This window comes from Lepidochelys kempii, chromosome 8 (assembly GCF_965140285.1).
Source record: "Lepidochelys kempii isolate rLepKem1 chromosome 8, rLepKem1.hap1, whole genome shotgun sequence".
NCBI classification, from domain to species: domain Eukaryota; kingdom Metazoa; phylum Chordata; order Testudines; family Cheloniidae; genus Lepidochelys; species Lepidochelys kempii.
In genome coordinates this window covers 3,338,393-3,358,437 of record NC_136387.1, presented here as the reverse complement: position 1 = coordinate 3,358,437, position 20,045 = coordinate 3,338,393, and the positions used below count along the sequence as shown (strand labels likewise).

At 45.1% G+C, this 20,045-nt stretch overlaps 1 protein-coding gene across 5 annotated transcripts in view; it reads left to right on the top strand.

Annotated features, from left to right (window-relative positions):
* Positions 1-9,504, top strand: part of CYFIP2 (cytoplasmic FMR1 interacting protein 2) — a 77,091-nt gene extending 67,587 nt beyond the window's left edge. For all 5 annotated transcript variants that reach the window (XM_073355218.2, XM_073355219.2, XM_073355220.2 and 2 more), the window contains 3 exons: positions 1,902-2,140; positions 4,017-4,164; positions 4,796-9,504. In XM_073355218.2, the coding sequence (XP_073211319.1) occupies positions 1,902-2,140; positions 4,017-4,164; positions 4,796-4,963 (555 nt within the window). In that variant the 3' untranslated portion in view covers positions 4,964-9,504. The remainder of the gene's footprint in view (positions 1-1,901; positions 2,141-4,016; positions 4,165-4,795) is intronic.
* Positions 9,505-20,045: the final 10,541 nt, after the last annotated feature.

The window sequence follows — 20,045 nt, the reverse complement described above, 5'->3', positions numbered from 1 at the left end:
AAAGTGACAACTCTTTACACAATGTGCATGACAATCAAGTTGGGCTATTTTCTGCACAAATCCAGGTTTTCTCACATCCCCCCCACCCCCATACACACAAACTCACTCTCCTGCTGGTAATAACTCATCCAAACTGACCACTCTTCAAGTTAAAATCCAAGTTAAACCAGAACATCTGGGGGGGGGGGGGGGGGGGGGGTAGGAAAAAACAAGAGGAAACAGGCTACCTTGCATAATGACTTAGCCACTCCAAGTCTCTATTTAAGCCTAAATTAATAGTATCCAATTTGCAAATGAATTCCAATTCAGCAGTTTCTCGCTGGAGTCTGGATTTGAAGTTTTTTTGTTTTAAGATAGCGACCTTCATGTCTGTGATTGCGTGACCAGAGAGATTGAAGTGTTCTCCGACTGGTTTATGAATGTTATAATTCTTGACATCTGATTTGTGTCCATTTATTCTTTTACGTAGAGACTGTCCAGTTTGACCAATGTACATGGCAGAGGGGCATTGCTGGCACATGATGGCATATATCACATTGGTGGATGTGCAGGTGAACGAGCCTCTGATAGTGTGGCTGATGTTATTAGGCCCTGTGATGGTGTCCCCTGAATAGATATGTGGGCACAATTGGCAACGGGCTTTGTTGCAAGGATAAGTTCCTGGGTTAGTGGTTCTGTTGTGTGGTATGTGGTTGTTGGTGAGTATTTGCTTCAGGTTGCGGGGCTGTCTGTAGGCAAGGACTGGCCTGTCTCCCAAGATCACTCTCACAAATCTCTTCAATCTCTCTGGTCACGCAATCACAGACATGAAGGTCGCTATCTTAAAACAAAAAAACTTCAAATCCAGACTCCAGCGAGAAACTGCTGAATTGGAATTCATTTGCAAATTGGATACTATTAATTTAGGCTTAAATAGAGACTTGGAGTGGCTAAGTCATTATGCAAGGTAGCCTGTTTCCTCTTGTTTTTTCCTACCCCCCCCCCCAGATGTTCTGGTTTAACTTGGATTTTAACTTGAAGAGTGGTCAGTTTGGATGAGCTATTACCAGCAGGAGAGTGAGTTTGTGTGTATGGGGGTGGGGGGGATGTGAGAAAACCTGGATTTGTGCAGAAAATAGCCCAACTTGATTGTCATGCACATTGTGTAAAGAGTTGTCACTTTGGATGGGCTATCACCAGCAGGAGAGTGAATTTGTGGGGGGGGGTGGAGGGTGAGAAAACCTGGATTTGTGCTGGAAATGGCCCACCTGATGATCACTTTAGATAAGCTATTACCAGCAGGACAGTGGGGTGGGAGGAGGTATTGTTTCATATTCTCTGTGTATATATAAAGCCTGCTGCAGTTTCCACGATATGCATCTGATGAAGTGAGCTGTAGCTCACGAAAGCTTATGCTCTAATAAATTGGTTAGTCTCTAAGGTGCCACAAGTACTCCTTTTCTTTTTGCGAATACAGACTAACACGGCTGTTACTCTGAAACCTATCCATGAGTGGTATGACAGAAACAATCCAGTATATGCAGTCCAGCAGTCATGAGTAGTCCCACAGTAACATAGCAGTGTGCAGGCAGGATTGAGGCTAAATGCTTCTGGAAGAAAACAGACTTCAGCTTCTAACTTCCAAGGTATTCAGTTATTTCCAAAGGATAAAAATGTTTAGAGTTATGAAAAATATTTGAGGACTGTGTCCTTTATATTCTTCTGCCCTATCCTAAGTGGGATGGCTGTTCTCAGGAGGGGCGTACCTTGGGAACATCTGTCAGAGGTAAGGTTGGGTCTTGCATGGAATATGATATCAAATGTGAAAGAACTGAGAGAGACGGGATGGCGATCAGTGCAGAATTCCAAAAGGGAGGTCATTACACATCCACTTTTGTTTCTGTGGTTATCTTCCTTCTCAGCAAATAGCCATTGCTCGGGAGGGTGACTTGCTGACCAAGGAGCGGCTGTGCTGCGGGCTCTCCATGTTCGAGGTGATCCTGACACGCATTCGCAGCTACCTGCAGGACCCAATCTGGCGTGGGCCTCCCCCTACCAACGGGGTCATGCACGTGGATGAGTGTGTCGAGTTCCACCGGCTCTGGAGTGCCATGCAGTTTGTGTACTGCATCCCCGTGGGGACGAACGAGTTCACTGCAGAGTGAGTATGCACGCTGTTTGTCGGTGAACGTGTGCCAGCTGGGCATGCCCGGGATTCTGAGGGATACCCAGGCTCTTAGTCAGAGAAGCATGTTGTGATAATATGGAACCCTAGGTAACAACCAAGGTGGTGATTAGAGCATCATTTATAACACAGGGGCGCGGGGATTGGATGGCTCAGAGATCAGTAATGTAATACAGAGCCTTTTACCTCCACTGCCAGTTCAAAGCCCGCTGCAGCTGGGCACGACTGTCTAATGGCAGCCCGTATGAAATAGTTTTGGCGCTGCCAGGGGTATCCCAGTCACAAAAGCCATCCCCCACAAAGAGAGGCCAGGAATACAATGGGCTGAGAGACAGAACTGGAATAATAACACCGCATTCTTGTATAGCAACTGTCAGTAGATCTCACAGCAGGTTAGGATCATTATCCCCGGTATAGATGAGGGCACAGAGGTGCCGATTTGCCCAAAGTCCCTCCACAGGCCAGAGACAGGAATAGAATCCAGGTCTCCTGAGTCCCAGTGCGGTGCTCTGGCCACTAGGCCACATTGCCTATCCCTCAGGACTGCAGTGGAACTGGGGAGATTGGGCCAGGCCTGTTCTGTAGCTGAGCAGAGGACCCCAGTCTCCAGGGCTGCTGATTTGGCATCATTCACAAGTAGTAACATTCGCAGAAAATGTAAAAGCCGGGATAGAGCATGAGGTGAGGACAGGCACTGAGCTGAAAATACAGGCAAATGAGGCCACCGTCAGCTACATCTCCCACAGCCTGAGGCAACAGAGAGAGAGAGGGAGCACTGGTTAAGATACCAGGGTTATCCCTAGTGTAAAGGAAGATTTCACAACAACTCTTCCACTTACACCAAGTGCATTGATATTTTTCCTTCATTTCTGCACAGCCACAATAAGGGTGGTGATGAAACAACCCCTTGTCAATGAAGTGATATTATACTGCTTTAGCCTAGCTCAGCGGTTCTCAAACTGTGGGTTGGGACCTCAAAGTGGGTCGGAACCCCATTTCAGTGGGGTTGCCAGGGCTGGATTAGACTTGCTGGGACTCAGAGCTGAAGCCTGAGCCATACCACCCAGGGCCGAAGCCGAAGCCTGAGGGATTCAGCCCTGGGTGGCAGGTCTCAGGTTACAGGCCCCCTTGGCTGGGACTGAAGCCCTGGGGCTTTGGCTTTGACCCCTTCCTCACCCAGGGCACGGGGCTCAGGCTTTGGCTCCCCACCTGGGGCAGTTGGAATCAGGCAGACTCAGGCTTTGGTCCCCCATCCTGGAGTCGTGTCGTAATTTTTGTTATCAGAAGGGGGTCACGGTGCAATGAAGTTTGAGAACCCCTGGCCTAGCTGCAGCCTTCTGGTCTGTTTAGTTTTTTAGGGGAGGAAGGTTTGTTTTAACTTTTTCTCACAACTTGCATCCTGTTGTTCTTTATTTCTATTACTGGGGCCCCTAAGGAACCCAGCTAAGATCAAGGCCTCATGGTGCTGTACAAACACAGCAAAACAGACCTTGCCCATTGAGTTTTCAAGCTAAATAGGAAGATAAAAGATGGGAAGAGAAACTGAGGCACAGAGAGAGGAAGTGACTTGCTGGAGGTGACCGAGCAGCTCATTGTCAAAGCTGGGAATAGAAGCCAGGTCTTCTAAGTTCTTTCTGCGAGGCCATGCTGCCTGGGTGAGCTCTGAGAAGACAGGCTGGCTCCACGGGGGTTCTGCATGGCTGCTTTTTAGTTCATTTGCTGTCACACACATCTATGCTGTAGCTGCATGAAAGAGTCAAGACAGCAGGAATTCGGTGAGGAAGGTGACTCATATCATGTGGGACAACCCTTCTCTAAGCAGCTTCCCTCACGTCTCTCTGGCCCTCTCCAGGCAGTGCTTTGGAGATGGTTTGAATTGGGCCGGCTGCTCCGTCATTGTTCTCCTCGGGCAGCAGCGACGTTTCGACCTCTTTGACTTCTGTTATCATCTGCTGAAGGTGCAGAGGCAGGATGGGAAGGATGAAATCATAAAGAATGTGGTAAGGCCGGGGACAGCCACTTCCCACCCCCTTTTGAAGGGTCAGTAACGCAAAACTACCCTCTCCCTGCTCTTGCACTGGATCGCGCTGTTATTCACAGATGGATCCCAAGGCTCTGAATCCCCAGCGGGGGACCCAGCGTGTCTAGTGTTGCCCTGTGTCTTTAAACAATGCCCAGATTGGGCGAGAGCCATCCGCTGTGGGATTCCTACCTGGACTTGCAGCGGAGAAGCCAAGATTTCAATGGGGCATGGGAACTGAACCCTTTTGCTCTTAGAGCACGGACCTTCAGCTTGGCCATGGGGAGCTGCATACAAATAATAATTAATAATAATGCCCATTAGCCATACTGTAATTGCACTGGCTTTAGCAATAAGTAAGTTGGGGAGGAGGGGGAATGAGGTTAGACGTGGGTTCTTCTGAGTACAGCATACTGGTCCTGTCACGCTTTGGCATGACTCATTGGCCTATAGAATGGAGGTGACTCGCTGTCCACTGTGGGGAAATGTAACAGGGGTTGTAACTGCCCCACTGAGGTTTCTTAGTAGTGGGCTAGTGGCACTGTTGATGCTTTCCAGCTGAGCAAGAGGGATTGCTTCATCTCTCTTTGCCTGTTCTTTCCCCCCTCCAGCCCCTGAAGAAGATGGCTGACCGCATCAGGAAGTATCAGATTCTGAACAACGAGATTTTCGCCATCCTGAACAAGTACATGAAGTCGGTGGAAACAGACAGCTCCACGGTTGAGCACGTGCGCTGCTTCCAGCCCCCCATCCACCAGTCCCTGGCTACCACTTGCTAAGCGTGGATATTAAACCCCTTTGGGATTAGGGAGGAAGAGAGATTGGATCAGAACAAGAACTGGGAAGGGGAAACTTGACCATGTGGCTCTGGCAACAAGAGAGATTGGGTACACCTGACACACACACATCTTCCTATCTGGCCCTGTTTGAGTGTATGTGCTGTAGCATCCCTGTGGTTGGCTTTATCTGTAGCTTTAAGACTGGGTGTGGGAGGGGGCAGGATGTGCTTTTCTTCCATGCGGTGGGTTGGTTTTTTTGGTTTTGTTTTTCTGTGGTACGACCCGTCGAACCCAAAACTCTGAAGCCATATTAGAGTCCTAGGTGTCGAGTTCCAGGCACAAGCTGATTGTTTCAGAGCGCCAGAAGCCATCTCCCACTGCGGGTGCGGTGAGGCCTGTGGAACTTCCCCTTGTGATGCATGACTGCTGCAGGAGAGTTTGAAGACGCCCCTTGTTTGGTGAGGCAGAATAGCAGCGCTTCTCACTTGGCAGCCCACAGAGGAAGAAGTAGCCTGTCCAGAGAAAGGAAACCAAGTTGATTCAGAGTTTGAGTCTAGCATCACTGTCCATCTAGGATTGGAGATTTCCCCGCTCTTTTCACCACGTCTTCTTCCCTTCTAGACTCTCTCTCTCCGCTGCTTGGTAAGGGGGCTTTGTGATGCATGGGTTTCAGACTAGCCGTGAGTGACTGAATGGCTGTCCTCTGCATTTCAGAGAGCTGGGAGACAAGATACCATCCTGATGTTTTCCCACTACAGGCCATATCCCCACTACTAATTCAGAAGAGGTGCCCCCTGAAGCTATATCTACCAGGGAGTAAACAGTGAAATCTCCTAATGAATGCTGTGTGCTACATTTACCTGAAAATTCTACTCGCTATATTCCTGGGGTGGGAGGAGGAATCAGTGATCCTGGCAGCCCAGCTTACCTCCAGAATGTACATGTACTTTGGCTTTTAGCCAAGGATCAAACATCCACATTCGACAATGAGCTGGAAGCTACAATTTGTGTCCATTCTTGAGTGACAGATTTCTTTGTTTCAAATGAGTTCCTCCACTACATATGCCTACAGGGCATGGAGAGTGCCAGTCCGGGTGAACGGAAACCCTATCACACAGAAACAGCAGGATCCTTTAGAGCAGAGGAAATGAAATAAGCATCAGAAAGGAAATTAATACAGTTCCCGGAGGGTTCTACAAAGCAAATACAGGATTTTGTTTCCTTCTGATTCTTTAACATTGTCCAGGATCCTGTGAGATTAAAAGAACCTAGTTGAAACATCAAGGAACATTTCAAAACTCATTGTGTTCCCTTCTTCCCCACATCAGCTTCTTTGAAGTGAGATGAAGGGTCTTGTTTAATGTGGCAAAAGCTAAGGGGCCAGATCCGGATCTCATCTACACAGGGGTAAACCTGGAGTAACCCCTTGGACTTCAGTGAAGTCACTCCAGATTTACACAGATAGAGATGAGACCAGAACCTTCTCTCCGGAATTAAGAATTACTGGCCAGGCCACATGCACCTCTCCTAATCCACCCTGACCTCACCACTGAGAAAGTTTTAATTTCTTGATTTTATTTAGGTTAAATCAGACCTTTGCCATTATGTAATACAGCAGTGTTGATGCACTGTATCTCAACATAACCCAGACACTCGGTTCAGCTTATTTAGGACAATGCACTGCTCTCACAAATGCTGAGAAGCCAGAGACAGCGAGCAGTTATTCTGTCTGAGGGAACAGTAAGTAGATCAGTTGAAGAGGTGTCCCATCTGGAACATTCTGTCTGAGACCAGAAGCCATCTCAATATTGTTGGCTAGAGGTGAATTTCTGATGGGAGATGCCTTTGTTCTCCTGGAGACCTACCTCTGTTTCCCTGGCAACCAGTGAATATCCCCCTCAAGCGCTGCTGGGCATATTGGCCACCTTGAGTTTCCTGAGGCAACTGTTTCAGCTACAAAAAGAAATCTCTGGTGCATTTTAATCTGAAACTAACATGAAGGCTGAGGGAAATCATCTCAGATCATTGACTCAAATCATTTCAAATCATCAGGCAGGAAAAGACTTGAGTCTGAGAGGGGGGATTTTTTTCCATCCCGTCTGGAGGAAGAACAGCATGTTCAAGGACACAAACATTGAAAGGTTCTGCTTTATATATGATAACTGCTCCTCTACTAAGGATGAAAGGCCTGGTTCCCTGCTCTGTTACATCAGCCTGATGTTACTACACTGAAGTCAGTGGACCTACATACGTGTAAAAAATCTGGGTTAGCAGAGTGGGGACATCAGGTATGTTACTTTTTTTTGTGTGTGAAATGAGATGACAGAAAAGATCCTAACTGGTATTTTTTCTTGGGCTAAAGGGGTTCTCAAACTTCATTGCACCACGACCCCCTTCTGACAACAAAGTCACTGCATGACCCCGGGAATGGCACAGAGCCCAAGCCCTTCCACCACAGGTGGGGGAGAGGGGGCCGAAGCCCGAGGCCTTCCCCCCACCCCGCAGGTGGGGGAAGAGGGGTCGCAGTCCAAGCCTGCAGGCCTCCTAGGTGTGCACGACTGCTGCAGGCCCCGCGTTTTGGGGGGCCCCACAGGCCAGTGCAATTGGCTCCCGCAGGCGGTCCCGGAAGTCACGAATTCATCACTTCCACCCTGGGCTTCGCCTCCCTAGGGGCCCGGAATTTCTGTCGGTGGGCCTGGTTGTGGCACAAAACACTACAAGGTTAATATATAAGGGTGAAGTGTACCACACGGCCTAGCTCCAGCAGCTAGACACAATTGGCTGTATGCGATTAAAGCCTGTCTTCCAGCACTTAGGCTGTGAATGAGTTGTGGTGTATTTCACCACGTATGAACATCAGCTTGCGAAATGTAATGTTCTTTAGCTGTTGTTTTAGGGGATTAGTTCTTGAGGCCTATAAAGCACAGTTGGATGAGCTGAAATGGAATGCATGGACCAATATATGTGTCTGTTGTCCATGCATGGGGAATTTGCTTGAACAAAATGACCTCCCCACCCTTCTCAGGACCTGTTTGGGGAGGGGGTAGGAGAGGGGGGGAAGAATAAAAAATTATGAGCAGGAAACCAAAGCCGTATGATTAAAACAGAGTATATTTCAGCTGTAGGGTTTATGCGGGTGTTTTACGCTGTTGCTCAAGTAGTGTGGGATGGCAGCAAGGGCTCAGTCATACAACCTTTATTCATGCAATTGATTTCAATACCCTTTTCTACCAAAAGGATGCAAGTCAGTTGTGTAGATCTTAGCTCCTGTTCTCAAATCCTTTTTGACTGCATATTTAGTAAAGGTTTCAAGATAGGGCCATTGAATGAACTGGATAACCTTTTCTGTTTTGCTTGTTCTTTTTAATCTAATAATCTTTAGTCTTTAAGATGCAAATTATTAACAGTGAGGGTAACTAACCACTGGAACAGATTACCAAAGGATGTGGTAAATCCTCCAGCACTTGGGATATGTCTACACTGCAGAGTAAGCCCAGGGTTCGAACTCAGATTCAAGCCTACCGTCTACACACAAATTGTGCTAACCCACGGCTTGGATCCTTGCTCTGGGTACCACCAAAAGTATCCTACAATCCCATGGGCTAACTTTCTACGTCTTCTGGACAGTCAGGTTTCTCCACTCTGCATCACTAACAAAAGGCTAGAGCAGCCACGTTTTGGGGAGGGAGGGCACTAGCAAGTCTGGGACATGGATTGTTGGACTCAGGTCCAAATAATGCAGTGTAGATGCTGGCGCCTCAGGGTTCAACAATTCCTACCCGGGGGTGGGAGGGGTGGTGGGGCGGGGGCGGTTTACAGATGAATGTAGACTCTCAAGGCTTAATAAACACATGGTCTGCTCACTGAAGTTCTACTAACCCTGGGCTTACATTCCAGGGTAGATATGCCCTCAGAGTCTTTAAATCAAGACTGGATGTATGTGTTCCTTATATGCACACAGAAGTTGTTGGGTTTGATACAGCAATTAGTGGATAAAATGTTGTGGCCTGAGTTATGCAGGAGGTCCAACTAGATTATCATAATGATCCCTTCATGCCTTAAAAATCTATGAAATGCAGTGCACAGCCCCATTCCTTGATGATGATGTACTTGATTTTGAGCAGCCCAGTAGAAAGGGGAAATCAAACCAACTCAAACTCTACTTCAATGGCATTCTTTTCTCCAACACCACTTGTTAGGAGCGGTGAACACTCTTGTCCTTTTTCTCCTATATTATTCCAATTCAGTTGGTTTATGTGTTTGTGAACCAGAGCAAAACTTTGTTCTTGAACGTTTAAAAAAAAATGTTTGCAAGAACACTTGTCCAATGTACCATATTTGTATGAAGAGCTACTTGGGGGTTTTTGTACAATGAATTTAAATTTATTTATGGTGAAGTATATTTCTGCTTGTGATTGAATATGGTGTTAATTCATGAATGCTGTGCAGCCGGAGATGATGTTTTGTATTTTTTTTTTGTTGTTCCTGTGTTGGTCAACAGAAGCTTCCATCTCTATTAAAAATGCTTCTGTGACGATAAAGCACCTGGTACCTGGCAATATGTCCCCTGACACAGCAACCACCAATGAGTACAACAAATGTGGGATGCTTTTTGTAATTGGGAAAAATAAAAGTGGGGCTCATTGGAGAAATGGGCAAATCCTAAATTATGTCAAATTATGCCTGCGAAAATGGCAGGCTGTTAAATGTTGCTGAAAATTTTGACTTTTTGTCGAAACCCAAACATTCTTCATGTTTCAGGCTCCTCCTTTTCCAACAATAAGAAAGATGAAAAATTTCAAGGGAAAACAGACACTTTCTGCAAAATAATTTCGAGTTGCAAACCCAGTTCGCAGTCACACACACAAAGCTTTGATGGAAGAGCGGACAAGCCCGACTCAACACAGTTTTGAACTATGGTCCAGATTCACTGCACTAACACAGCTTGCTGTGTCAAAAGGGGCTTCTGCACTCCACCAGGTTCTCGCTGTCACCTTCTCCCAGGGGTTAGTGCCACTTGGATGCACCCTTCATGCTTTGGTTCCCTCTAAGGGCACCGTAGAAGCTGCAATGCAGAGGAAACACACTTGCGTCAGTGCATCCTATCTTTACTGGCCTAAAATGGTCAGGACTTTGGTTTTAAATCTCAGGCACCTCTTGAAGCACAATGCCCGCTTAACACCAGGTGGAGGGACTGCTTCTGTAATGATCAGAGAGGAAAGAGTGCCAGATTTTGGATCATTCCCATTGTAGCCTGCATCACTTAGAAGTCTCTTCAAGCTCTCCTGTCCCAGGACTGACCCTCCCTGGAACCGGTTACGCTGTACGAATGTAGCTTGAGTCAGTACAGCTGAAGAGACAAAGGTAATTTTTAGCACAGGACTGTGGGTGGGGGAAAGGAGGGAAAATCAATTTAACTGAATCAAATTCACAGAACCTAAAAAGATACTCCTGCCTTAAGAGCACACTCTGTCTGTGGCAGGGCCACCTTAAAAAGACAGCTTCACAAGATTGTTTATGGGAAAGGCCTCTGAAAGTGAATAGGAACAAAACGTATAGGCATCCATTGAAATAGAATGGGATCCTTTATGTTGTTTGTAGTGTTCGCGTGGGTTTGAAAACAATTGGATGAAATTCTACAACAGGGACAGAATTCCTTTTTTTCAGTTCTATAGAACTTTTGCATAAAGAATAGCTGGGGAATGAGTCTGGCTGACAGACAAAATCAGATTAAAGGAACTACGTAAATGCAAAACATATTATCTCATTACTCTTGTTTCATTATTTGGCTCAAAACTGCCCACATTTGCTCAAAACTAGTGTCCAACATTTCCACACACCCAGGGTTCCTTTCATGTTTGTAACAACCACTCTTCCCCCCAACAAAACCCAACCATCTGAGTTTCACTTGATTTCAAGTTTTGGAGTAAGTGTTTTGCAGATAAGGGATCTGCAAACAAAATGACCTTTGGAACAGTGTATCACTCTGCCTCTGCACTCTGTCCTTACAGAATCCACTTGATCTGATGCCTGGAAGCCTCTAATGAATGTCCCTATAGTTATCCTCACTAGTCTAGTGGAATCTCTGTACCTGAGCTGCAAATTGCCAGGCATTAAGCCTGTCTCTGGATCAATAGCAGATAACAGTGAGTTTCCCCCTCCCTCAGCACTTGATGCCCGTGCATATCAATTGCCACTTGTCTTCTCCTGTCATGGATACAAAGGCGAACAGGGAGGCCATAAACATCGCATGGCAGCAAGATGGGACATGTGACTTGCTTCTTCTTGAGGAAAACCCTGTCTTGGCCTTTTGCCTGCAGGAATTCACCTACAATTGCTTCTTGGGGGAAGTGCAAACATCAGTGAGGGGTGCAAAAGAAAACTCCCCAGAAAATATAGCACATCTTAGCACTGCAACCCCCTGGGAAAGCTGCCAGGCTGTCTGGTATTCTACCGTCATTATTGGGCCAGTGCAGAGCCAGGAATAGAGCCCAGGGGACCCCAGATGGACAGGCCTCTGCTGTAAAACAGTATTGCCAATGTCACACATTCAAAAATATGAGTAAAGCCCTCCAGAAAGGAGATTTTAAATAAATAAATGTGGAGTTCTGTTAATTTACTTTTTGAGCCTTTACGATATACTTGGGTCACACTTAACCCTTTTTTCCATAACCACGAAGGCTAGAAACTTTTTTTCTGATGAAATAGATTTTTGTGAAATAACATGACCCCAGTCTAAATATTATTCTGTCATGAGAGTGAGCAACACTGGAATCACTAGCTCACCCCCAGACAACAGTTATGTTGAGAATTGCTAAATTAAAGGCCGTTTTCCTACTGAAGTCCAGTTTTTCAAGCTTTTCCCCCCATGTTCTTAAAAGGCGATCATCTGAAAAACAGGCAATTCCCCGAACCCCCATGGCAATCAGCTCATTATCAGTAGGAAAAGGATCTCTCCCCCATTTGAAGCAGGAGACTCTCTTCCTTCAGGCTCTCAGATTACACCACACCACAGTAGAATGTTTCCGCCCTGTTCTTCGGAAGCATGTTTCCAAAGCAATTTCACTTATTAGGCATCCAGTGGCAACAGATTCAGCATGAAGTTTTCATCTTATTTCTAATGGAGGATAATTGATATCCTGAGTTGTTCCATTACGTTCCTAGGCTGGGGTATGTGAGTGGAAGGGGGAGAGGCTGAAAGGAAAGGCTGTTCCATGTTGCTGAGGGTATTAGTCACACTTAAAATGGTCTTATCCTCCCCTCATCTTGCACATGGTTTGTAAACCAGTATTTCAGGTGTAACTACATTGCTAAGAGATGAGCCGAGGATGAGGACTCCCTGGTTTCAGAAAATGGAGGAGGGCTCTGATTTATTTATTTATTTGTTTGTTTTAAGAAATCATATGAGATAAATCCCAGCAAATGAGGTAATAAATAGATGAGAGGTGGGTCCAGTGACTTATGGGAGACAAATTGGAGCAGCCTTTTCCATTCAAAAGTGGGATAGCTAAACAGAGCAGATAGAAGAATTCATTGCTTTGCCAGGCTTTCTTGTCACCTGTCTGAACTTGCAAGTGACTAAATGCAGTGGCAAAGGTTATTATAACTCTATAGCCTGATTCCCCGTGGCCTTAATCCTCATATCAGATACTGTACATCTGTGTTGTGTAGAATGAGTCAGATGCGATTATTCTAATTTGTTTGCAATGTACGTGTAGCCATGTCCATCACAGGCTATTAGAGAGACAAGGTGGGTGAAGTAATGTTGTATTTTCTAAATGGACAACTAACCTAATTCTCAATTACTGAGGGACAGTCGCCACTCACTGATATATTTTGCTTTCTACAACCAAATCTCTGGACAACTTTTCACAAGTGATATATCTGAGTGTTCGGAATATCTAAACTGTACTGTTAAATCTATTCACCTAAATTTGGGTTATTGCTGATTATGTACTCTATCATATGACTTTTAAAAACTAACTTTATAGTTGTGGATAATCTAAGCACTATACCCAGATGCACAAAAAGAACAGGAGGACTTGTGGCACCTTAGAGACTAACCAATTGCTTTGAGCATAAGCTTTCGTGAGCTACAGCTCACTTCATCGGATGCATTCAGTGGAAAATACAGTGGGGAGATTTATATACACAGAGAACATGAAACAATGGGTATATAAATCTTCCCACTGTATTTTCCACTGAATGCATCCAATGAAGTGAGCTGTAGCTCAAGAAAGCTTATGCTCAAATAAACTGGTTAGTCTCTAAGGTGCCACAAGTCCTCCTTTTCTTTTTGTGAATACAGACTAACACGGCTGCTACTCTGAAACCAGATGTACAGACACTCTTTTCCCTACCTTTGTATTATATATATATTTTTTAACATTAGCTTTAATAAAAAAATTTAAATCTTTTACTGGACCAACTTCTATTGATAAGACAGAGAAGCGTGTCTCTCTCACCAACATAAGTTGGTCCAATAAAAGATATCACTTCACCCAGCTTGTCGCTTTTCTAATCTATAGTCACTTTGCACGGGGAGGGGAGAAGCCCACTCCGAGGCTCATGCCAATGGGACAGGGAGAGGAGACAAGGAACTTGTGTATATATTCATGATGGTGGCAACAAAAAATGAGCTGGGGCTAGGCTACTCAGGCACATCTCAGCCGGAAAAGGTTCCTGTCTGTTTGTGGGTAAGCAATTGTCAGGGGAAGTAGTGAAAAGGCACAAAGCTGTCATATTTCTATGTTCAGGAGACATGTCATTAAGATACCTGCATGTGTTCCCAACAAATCCCACGCATTTTGGAGTGAAGGTAAGACTGCATCAAACCCTTGCAAGAGGTCATTTCAATGCAAAAAACACACAAGCCATTTATAAGTCAACGTTTGTACAATGTTTTGAAGATGTTTCTTAGTTATTCCATGTAATAATAATACTAGATCAGAATTTCTCACAGAGCGAATTGTGGGTGAAGTTACACAAAATCAAAGGACAAAGTTTCAATGAAACAAAAATGCTGGATTGCACACACGTGTGACAGACATTTTTTTCCAGAGACAATACATCTGGAAAAATCTTCACATTTATACAAAAAGAAAAGGAGGACTTGTGGCACCTTAGAGACTAACCAATTTATTAGAGCATGAGCTTTCGTGAGATACAGCTCACTTCCTCAGATGCATATCGTGGAAACTGCAGCAGGCTTTATATATACACAGAGAATATGAACCAATACCTCCTCCCACCCCACTGTCCTGCTGGTAATAGCTTATCTAAAGTGATCATCAGGTGGGCCATTTCCAGCACAAATCCAGGTTTTCTCACCCTCCACCCCCCCACACAAATTCACTCTCCTGCTGGTGATAGCCCATCCAAAGTGACAACTCTTTACACAATGTGCATGACAATCCACCATCACAGGGCCTAATAACATCAGCCACACTATCAGAGGCTCGTTCACCTGCACATCCACCAATGTGATCTATGCCATCATGTGCCAGCAATGCCCCTCTGCCATGTACATTGGTCAAACTGGACAGTCTCTACGTAAAAGAATAAATGGACACAAATCAGATGTCAAGAATTATAACATTCATAAACCAGTCGGAGAACACTTCAATCTCTCTGGTCACGCAATCACAGACATGAAGGTCGCTATCTTAAAACAAAAAAACTTCAAATCCAGACTCCAGCGAGAAACTGCTGAATTGGAATTCATTTGCAAATTGGATACTATTAATTTAGGCTTAAATAGAGACTGGGAGTGGCTAAGTCATTATGCAAGGTAGCCTATTTCCTCTTGTTTTTTCCTCCCCCCCGCCCCGATGTTCTGGTTTAACTTGGATTTAAACTTGAAGAGTGGTCAGTTTGGATGAGCTATTACCAGCAGGAGAGTGAGTTTGTGTGTGTATGGGGGTGGGGGGATGTGAGAAAACCTGGATTTGTGCAGAAAATAGCCCAACTTGATTGTCATGCACATTGTGTAAAGAGTTGTCACTTTGGATGGGTTATCACCAGCAGGAGAGTGAATTTGTGGGGGGGGGGTGGAGGGTGAGAAAACCTGGATTTGTGCTGGAAATGGCCCACCTGATGATCACTTTAGATAAGCTATTACCAGCAGGACAGTGGGGTGGGAGGAGGTATTGGTTCATATTCTCTGTGTATATATAAAGCCTGCTGCAGTTTCCACGATATGCATCTGATGAAGTGAGCTGTAGCTCACGAAAGCTTATGCTCTAATAAATTGGTTAGTCTCTAAGGTGCCACAAGTACTCCTTTTCTTTTTGCGAATACAGACTAACACGGCTGTTACTCTGAAACTTCACATTTATACAGTGCCTGAGATTATTGACCCTGTTTTGTCCCTTTCTACAGATTCCTTCTCTTAGTTTTCTGTTGATGAGCTCTCTGGCCACATAAGGTCAGGTCTGGGACTATAAACCTGGTGAATATGATGCTCCAGTTGTGACTCTGCTTATCTTTAATTTAATTAATGGTTAAATCATTCTAAGTGCAGGAGCCATCTCTCCCTTTCTCAAAGCAATGGCTCATAAAGAACCCAATAGTGCATGTGCTAACATTGCGTGAATGGCAGAATGTTAGGACGGAACATTTATTCAGCCAGCCCCTTTACCAAGACTGACCCCTTGTCCACACACAGCAGTTTCACTGGTTTAATTTAACTAACTTAGTTTTGAAATTGATTTAAACTGCTGCAAACCTCACTCTGGACACTCGTATTGGTTTAAAACTTGTTAGCCAGGTCAATTTACCGGTGTCAGTTAAACCAACACAAGCTAAATGGATAGGTCAGGCTTAAAATGGCATGTGTCTACACCAAGGTTTGCACCACTTTTTTCACTGAATGGGTTTAAGCAATTCAGTGAAATCAGTGCCACTGATGTGTACAGGCAAGGCCTAAGCTACCAGGACTGCAGATCAGGAACATATTTCTGCTTTAATAGCAGCCTGGGGGCATCACCCTGCAGCAGTAAGATGGAGCAGATATTAAACCCTCCCAGCAGGCCCTGCTTAATATTCTCTCTGTTTGGGTCAACAACTGCTTGTGAAGGTGCCCTTTGCTAACAAGCATGCGTGTGTCACATTATTACCAGAATGGGGAGGAAATCTGATGTCTCCCCCTTTTATTTCCTCTGCAACCACAATCTCAAAGACCTTCTACTGCAGTGACCTTCCTTCTGATGGGGAAACAAATCGCTTTGAACCCAGTTGGTAAATTGCAGGTTTGACAAAAATTGCAGGGATCAAACCTCTTAAAAGCAGCTGTTTATGAAGGCAAATTAACTGCACTGTGCCTTCAGTAGTGATGCCGCCATTTACATCACACATGGACAGAAGCTCACCGGGCACATAAATCAGGACAAAACTCCCAGGCGATGAAGTAGCCCCAGGGAAGCAGTGATGGGGTCAGTAAAATGAGGCATCATGATTTCCTTTGCTTCTTTTTTTTTTTTTTTTTTAGTAATTCTCTCATCCTAGTTCTATTAGGCAGCTAAAAACAACCAGGAACATTTTCTCTCACCTGAAGCTGAGAATTTTATATTCCCTGTAGAAGGGCAATTTATCAAGTGATCCATCCCCTGTTGTCCAGTCCCAGCTTCTAGCAGTCAGAGGTTTAGGGCCACCCAGAGCATGGGGTTGCATCCCTGACCATCTTAGCTAATAGCCATTGATGGACCTATCCTCCATGAACTTATCTAGTTCTTTTATGAACCCTGTTATAGTCTTGGCCTTCACAACATCCTTTGGCAATGAGTTCCACTGGTTGACTGTGCCTTGTGTGAAGAAGTACTTCCTTATGCTTGTTTTAAACTTGCTGCTTATTAATTACATTGGGTGATCCCTGGTTCTTGTGTTATGTGCAGGAGTAAATAACACTCCTTATTCACTTTCCCCCTGACCTGTCATGATTTTTATAGGCCTCCCTCATATCTCCCGTTAGTCATCTCTTTTCTAAGCTGAACAATCCCAGTCTTGTTTTAAATCTCTCCTCATTCAGAAGCTGTTCCACACCCCTATGTCAGGCCTCAGCTCATGATTCTGGGCCAAGTGAGCCTTACATCCCTTGTCTCTGGGCTTCCAGGAGTCCATACCTCTTGTTTCATGCCACCTTCCTTGGTGGGCAGCAGGGAAACCCAGGCCCTCCCTCTACTGCAGGTTCTAGTCCAGGGACTCTAGTTAGCAGCCAAGGTCTGCTCCCTCCTACTCCTTCCACCAGCCCCTTTCTAGGCTCTGCAGAGTCCCTTCCAACTCCAGTGGCAAGCAACACCTCCCCAGCGATCCACTTCCTGCCCTTTTCTCAAGGCTCCCTGCAGGGGCTCACCCCACTCCTGTGGTTTCTCCATATCTCTCCCCGCCTACTGTGCAAATGCCCATCTCAGGAGAGGATCCCAAGGCCTACTCTCCCCCCCAAACTTGCTTCTTTCCTTCTAGCTCTCTCCCACTCCTCCAAGCTCCTCCCCCAGCTGGGCCTGGGAATAAATTGGTTCTCCACACCCTCCAGGTGCTGCTAACTGAAGCCCTCAGGCTCCTATTAACCCTTTTGCTGCCAGTGTGGAGTGTACACCCCGTCACTTTCCCTATAGTTCTCCAGCCCTGTCCACACTGGCATCTGAGCTGAGCTAGTTACAACCCTATTAAAGAGGGGTTGCCAAGGACAGTTCTGAATCATTTCCCAACATGTGTGTAGCTAGCACTGGTGTCGTACAGTTTAAATACCTAGTATGTGCAGGGACACTTTTTTTTCCCCAGCTATGCTAGCAGAAATGATGCCTTGTATTTATTAATTACTATTATTCTTGCAAAATAATAATTTGCATAGCTGTGCTAGGAGCCCCAGTCACAGACCAGGAGCCTGTTGTGCTAGGTGCTGTACAAACACAGAACAAAAAGACAGTCCCTGCCGCAGGGAGCTGCAGCCCCCAGAGCAAGTCCAAAGCACAGTTTCTGAAGAAGTTTGTGACCATGTTCCATATGGACATAAACTGTGCAGCCACAAAGGTGCTTGAAAATGGTTTCATACAGGATTACAGGACCTAGTGTGAACACAATGACAGGTTTCAGAGTAGCAGCCATGTCATGCATCCGATGAAGTGAGCTGTAGCTCACGAAAGCCTATGCTCAAATAAATTGGTTAGTCTCTAAGGTGCCACAAGTCCTCCTTTCCTTTTGGGAACACAATGTAACATCAAACCTCTCCCTTTTTTATGACTATAGCTGCACCCAGAGACCCCAACTGAGATCAAGGCCCATTGTACTAGAAACTGGACAACGCAAAGTGAGAGACAGAACCTGCCCCAAAGAACATGCCACCTGAATAGACAAGACAGGCCAACAGTGGGAAAAAGGAAGAAAGATTATCCCCATTTTACAGACAGGAAGCAACACTGGAGTGAGTTTAATTTAGTCAGGCAATGCATACAGAGCGTTCATCATATTCAACCATCTCCCTGAAGCTCACAGTCAGACATCTGGTACGTACAAGAGTGTGCCGATACCATGGTTGCTAACCTGCATCCACCAGTGAAATTACCAACTCAGGAGGCAAATCCTGCAGTCATTGCCTGGCCCTTATAAACTCACCCGCACTCACAATGTGCATTTTGCCTGAAGACGGGTTGGGTAACAATGGCAGGATTTAGCCCAAGACTTGCTGAGACCAGAAACCATCCTGTATTTTTTTTATGCTAAAAACTGTGGGCACGTGGTTTGGATTGATTGTGTGATAAAGTTAAGAAGCATTTTTATTCAGCTGCTGCAATCTGTCTAAACCAGTGACCTCCTGGTCTGGAGCTACGATGGGAAGCCCTGATAAAAGTCAAATGACCAACAAAAAAATGAGCTTCACATTTGCTGGGGAAACAACATAATGGCCCCGCACTGATAAGGCCATTACGGCTGAATAACGAAAAACAAGGCAGTTTCTGTTGGTTTTACTTATCTCTACAGACTTCCAGCTTGAGTTGGTTAGTGGACTCACTTGATGAAAGGGCAGGGGCTGTTGTGTCCACAGTGGGTTGCTGTGTACATACAGTCACAATACACAGCCGGTGGTGAGAGGGAGGGAAGGAAGCTGGATGACCGGATCTCCAACATTAAAACTGACTCATAATAATTTGTCTTGGACATGAGCAGAAATACCATAATTGATAAATTTATTTCAGCATAAGCTTTCGTGGGCTACAGCCCACTTCATCGGATGCATAGAATGGAACATATAGTAAGAAGATATATATATACATATACAGAGAACATGAAACGGTGGGAGTTGCCATACAAACTGTTAGAGGCTAATTAATTGAGATGAGTTATTATCAGCAGGAGAAAAGAAAAAAAACTTTTGTAGTGATAATCAAGATGGCCCATTTAGACAGTTGACAAGAAATATGTAATTACACATATTGAATCTATTTCCCCACATTAAGTATCCTCACACCTTCTTGTCAACTGTCTAAATGGGCCGCCTTAATTATCACTACAAAAGGTGCCTAATTCCCTTTGGCCACTTGGTGCAATTGTAAGACCCTCGATGGTGATTTGCAATCCCCACCTCTCTATACCTTTAAGTTGGGCATGCAATGGTTAGGCTGCATTAAAAATGTAATATAACTGAGTTGCTCGCTGGACAGTTTTCACTCCGCTTTCCCTTTGAGCTCCTAGAACTGTACTAATGGGGTAGCACAAATCAGATGCTTTGGAAAGCTAAGAAGTCCCAGGTATGCTGATGAAGGCTCTGGCCCTTTGTCAGAGATGTCCAACCCCATGGCCATATTAAAGTGGTTATCAAACAACCTGTTTGTCTGCCACGTGCATTTAGAAAACATTGCTTCTATTCACTATGGAACACATTAGAAAACAACAACAGATCCTCCTCCCACTGAAGTCAGTAGCAACATTCAAACTGATGTTAATAGGAGTAGAACTGAGCCCATTACATTCCTTGAGTTGCTTCTCCACCCTCACGTTTGTCTCACATCCTTTCTGGATGGAATTTCACAATGCGAGGGAGAGCTTTTAAATGATCGAACTTGTTCTACATATGGTGTAATTTTAATGG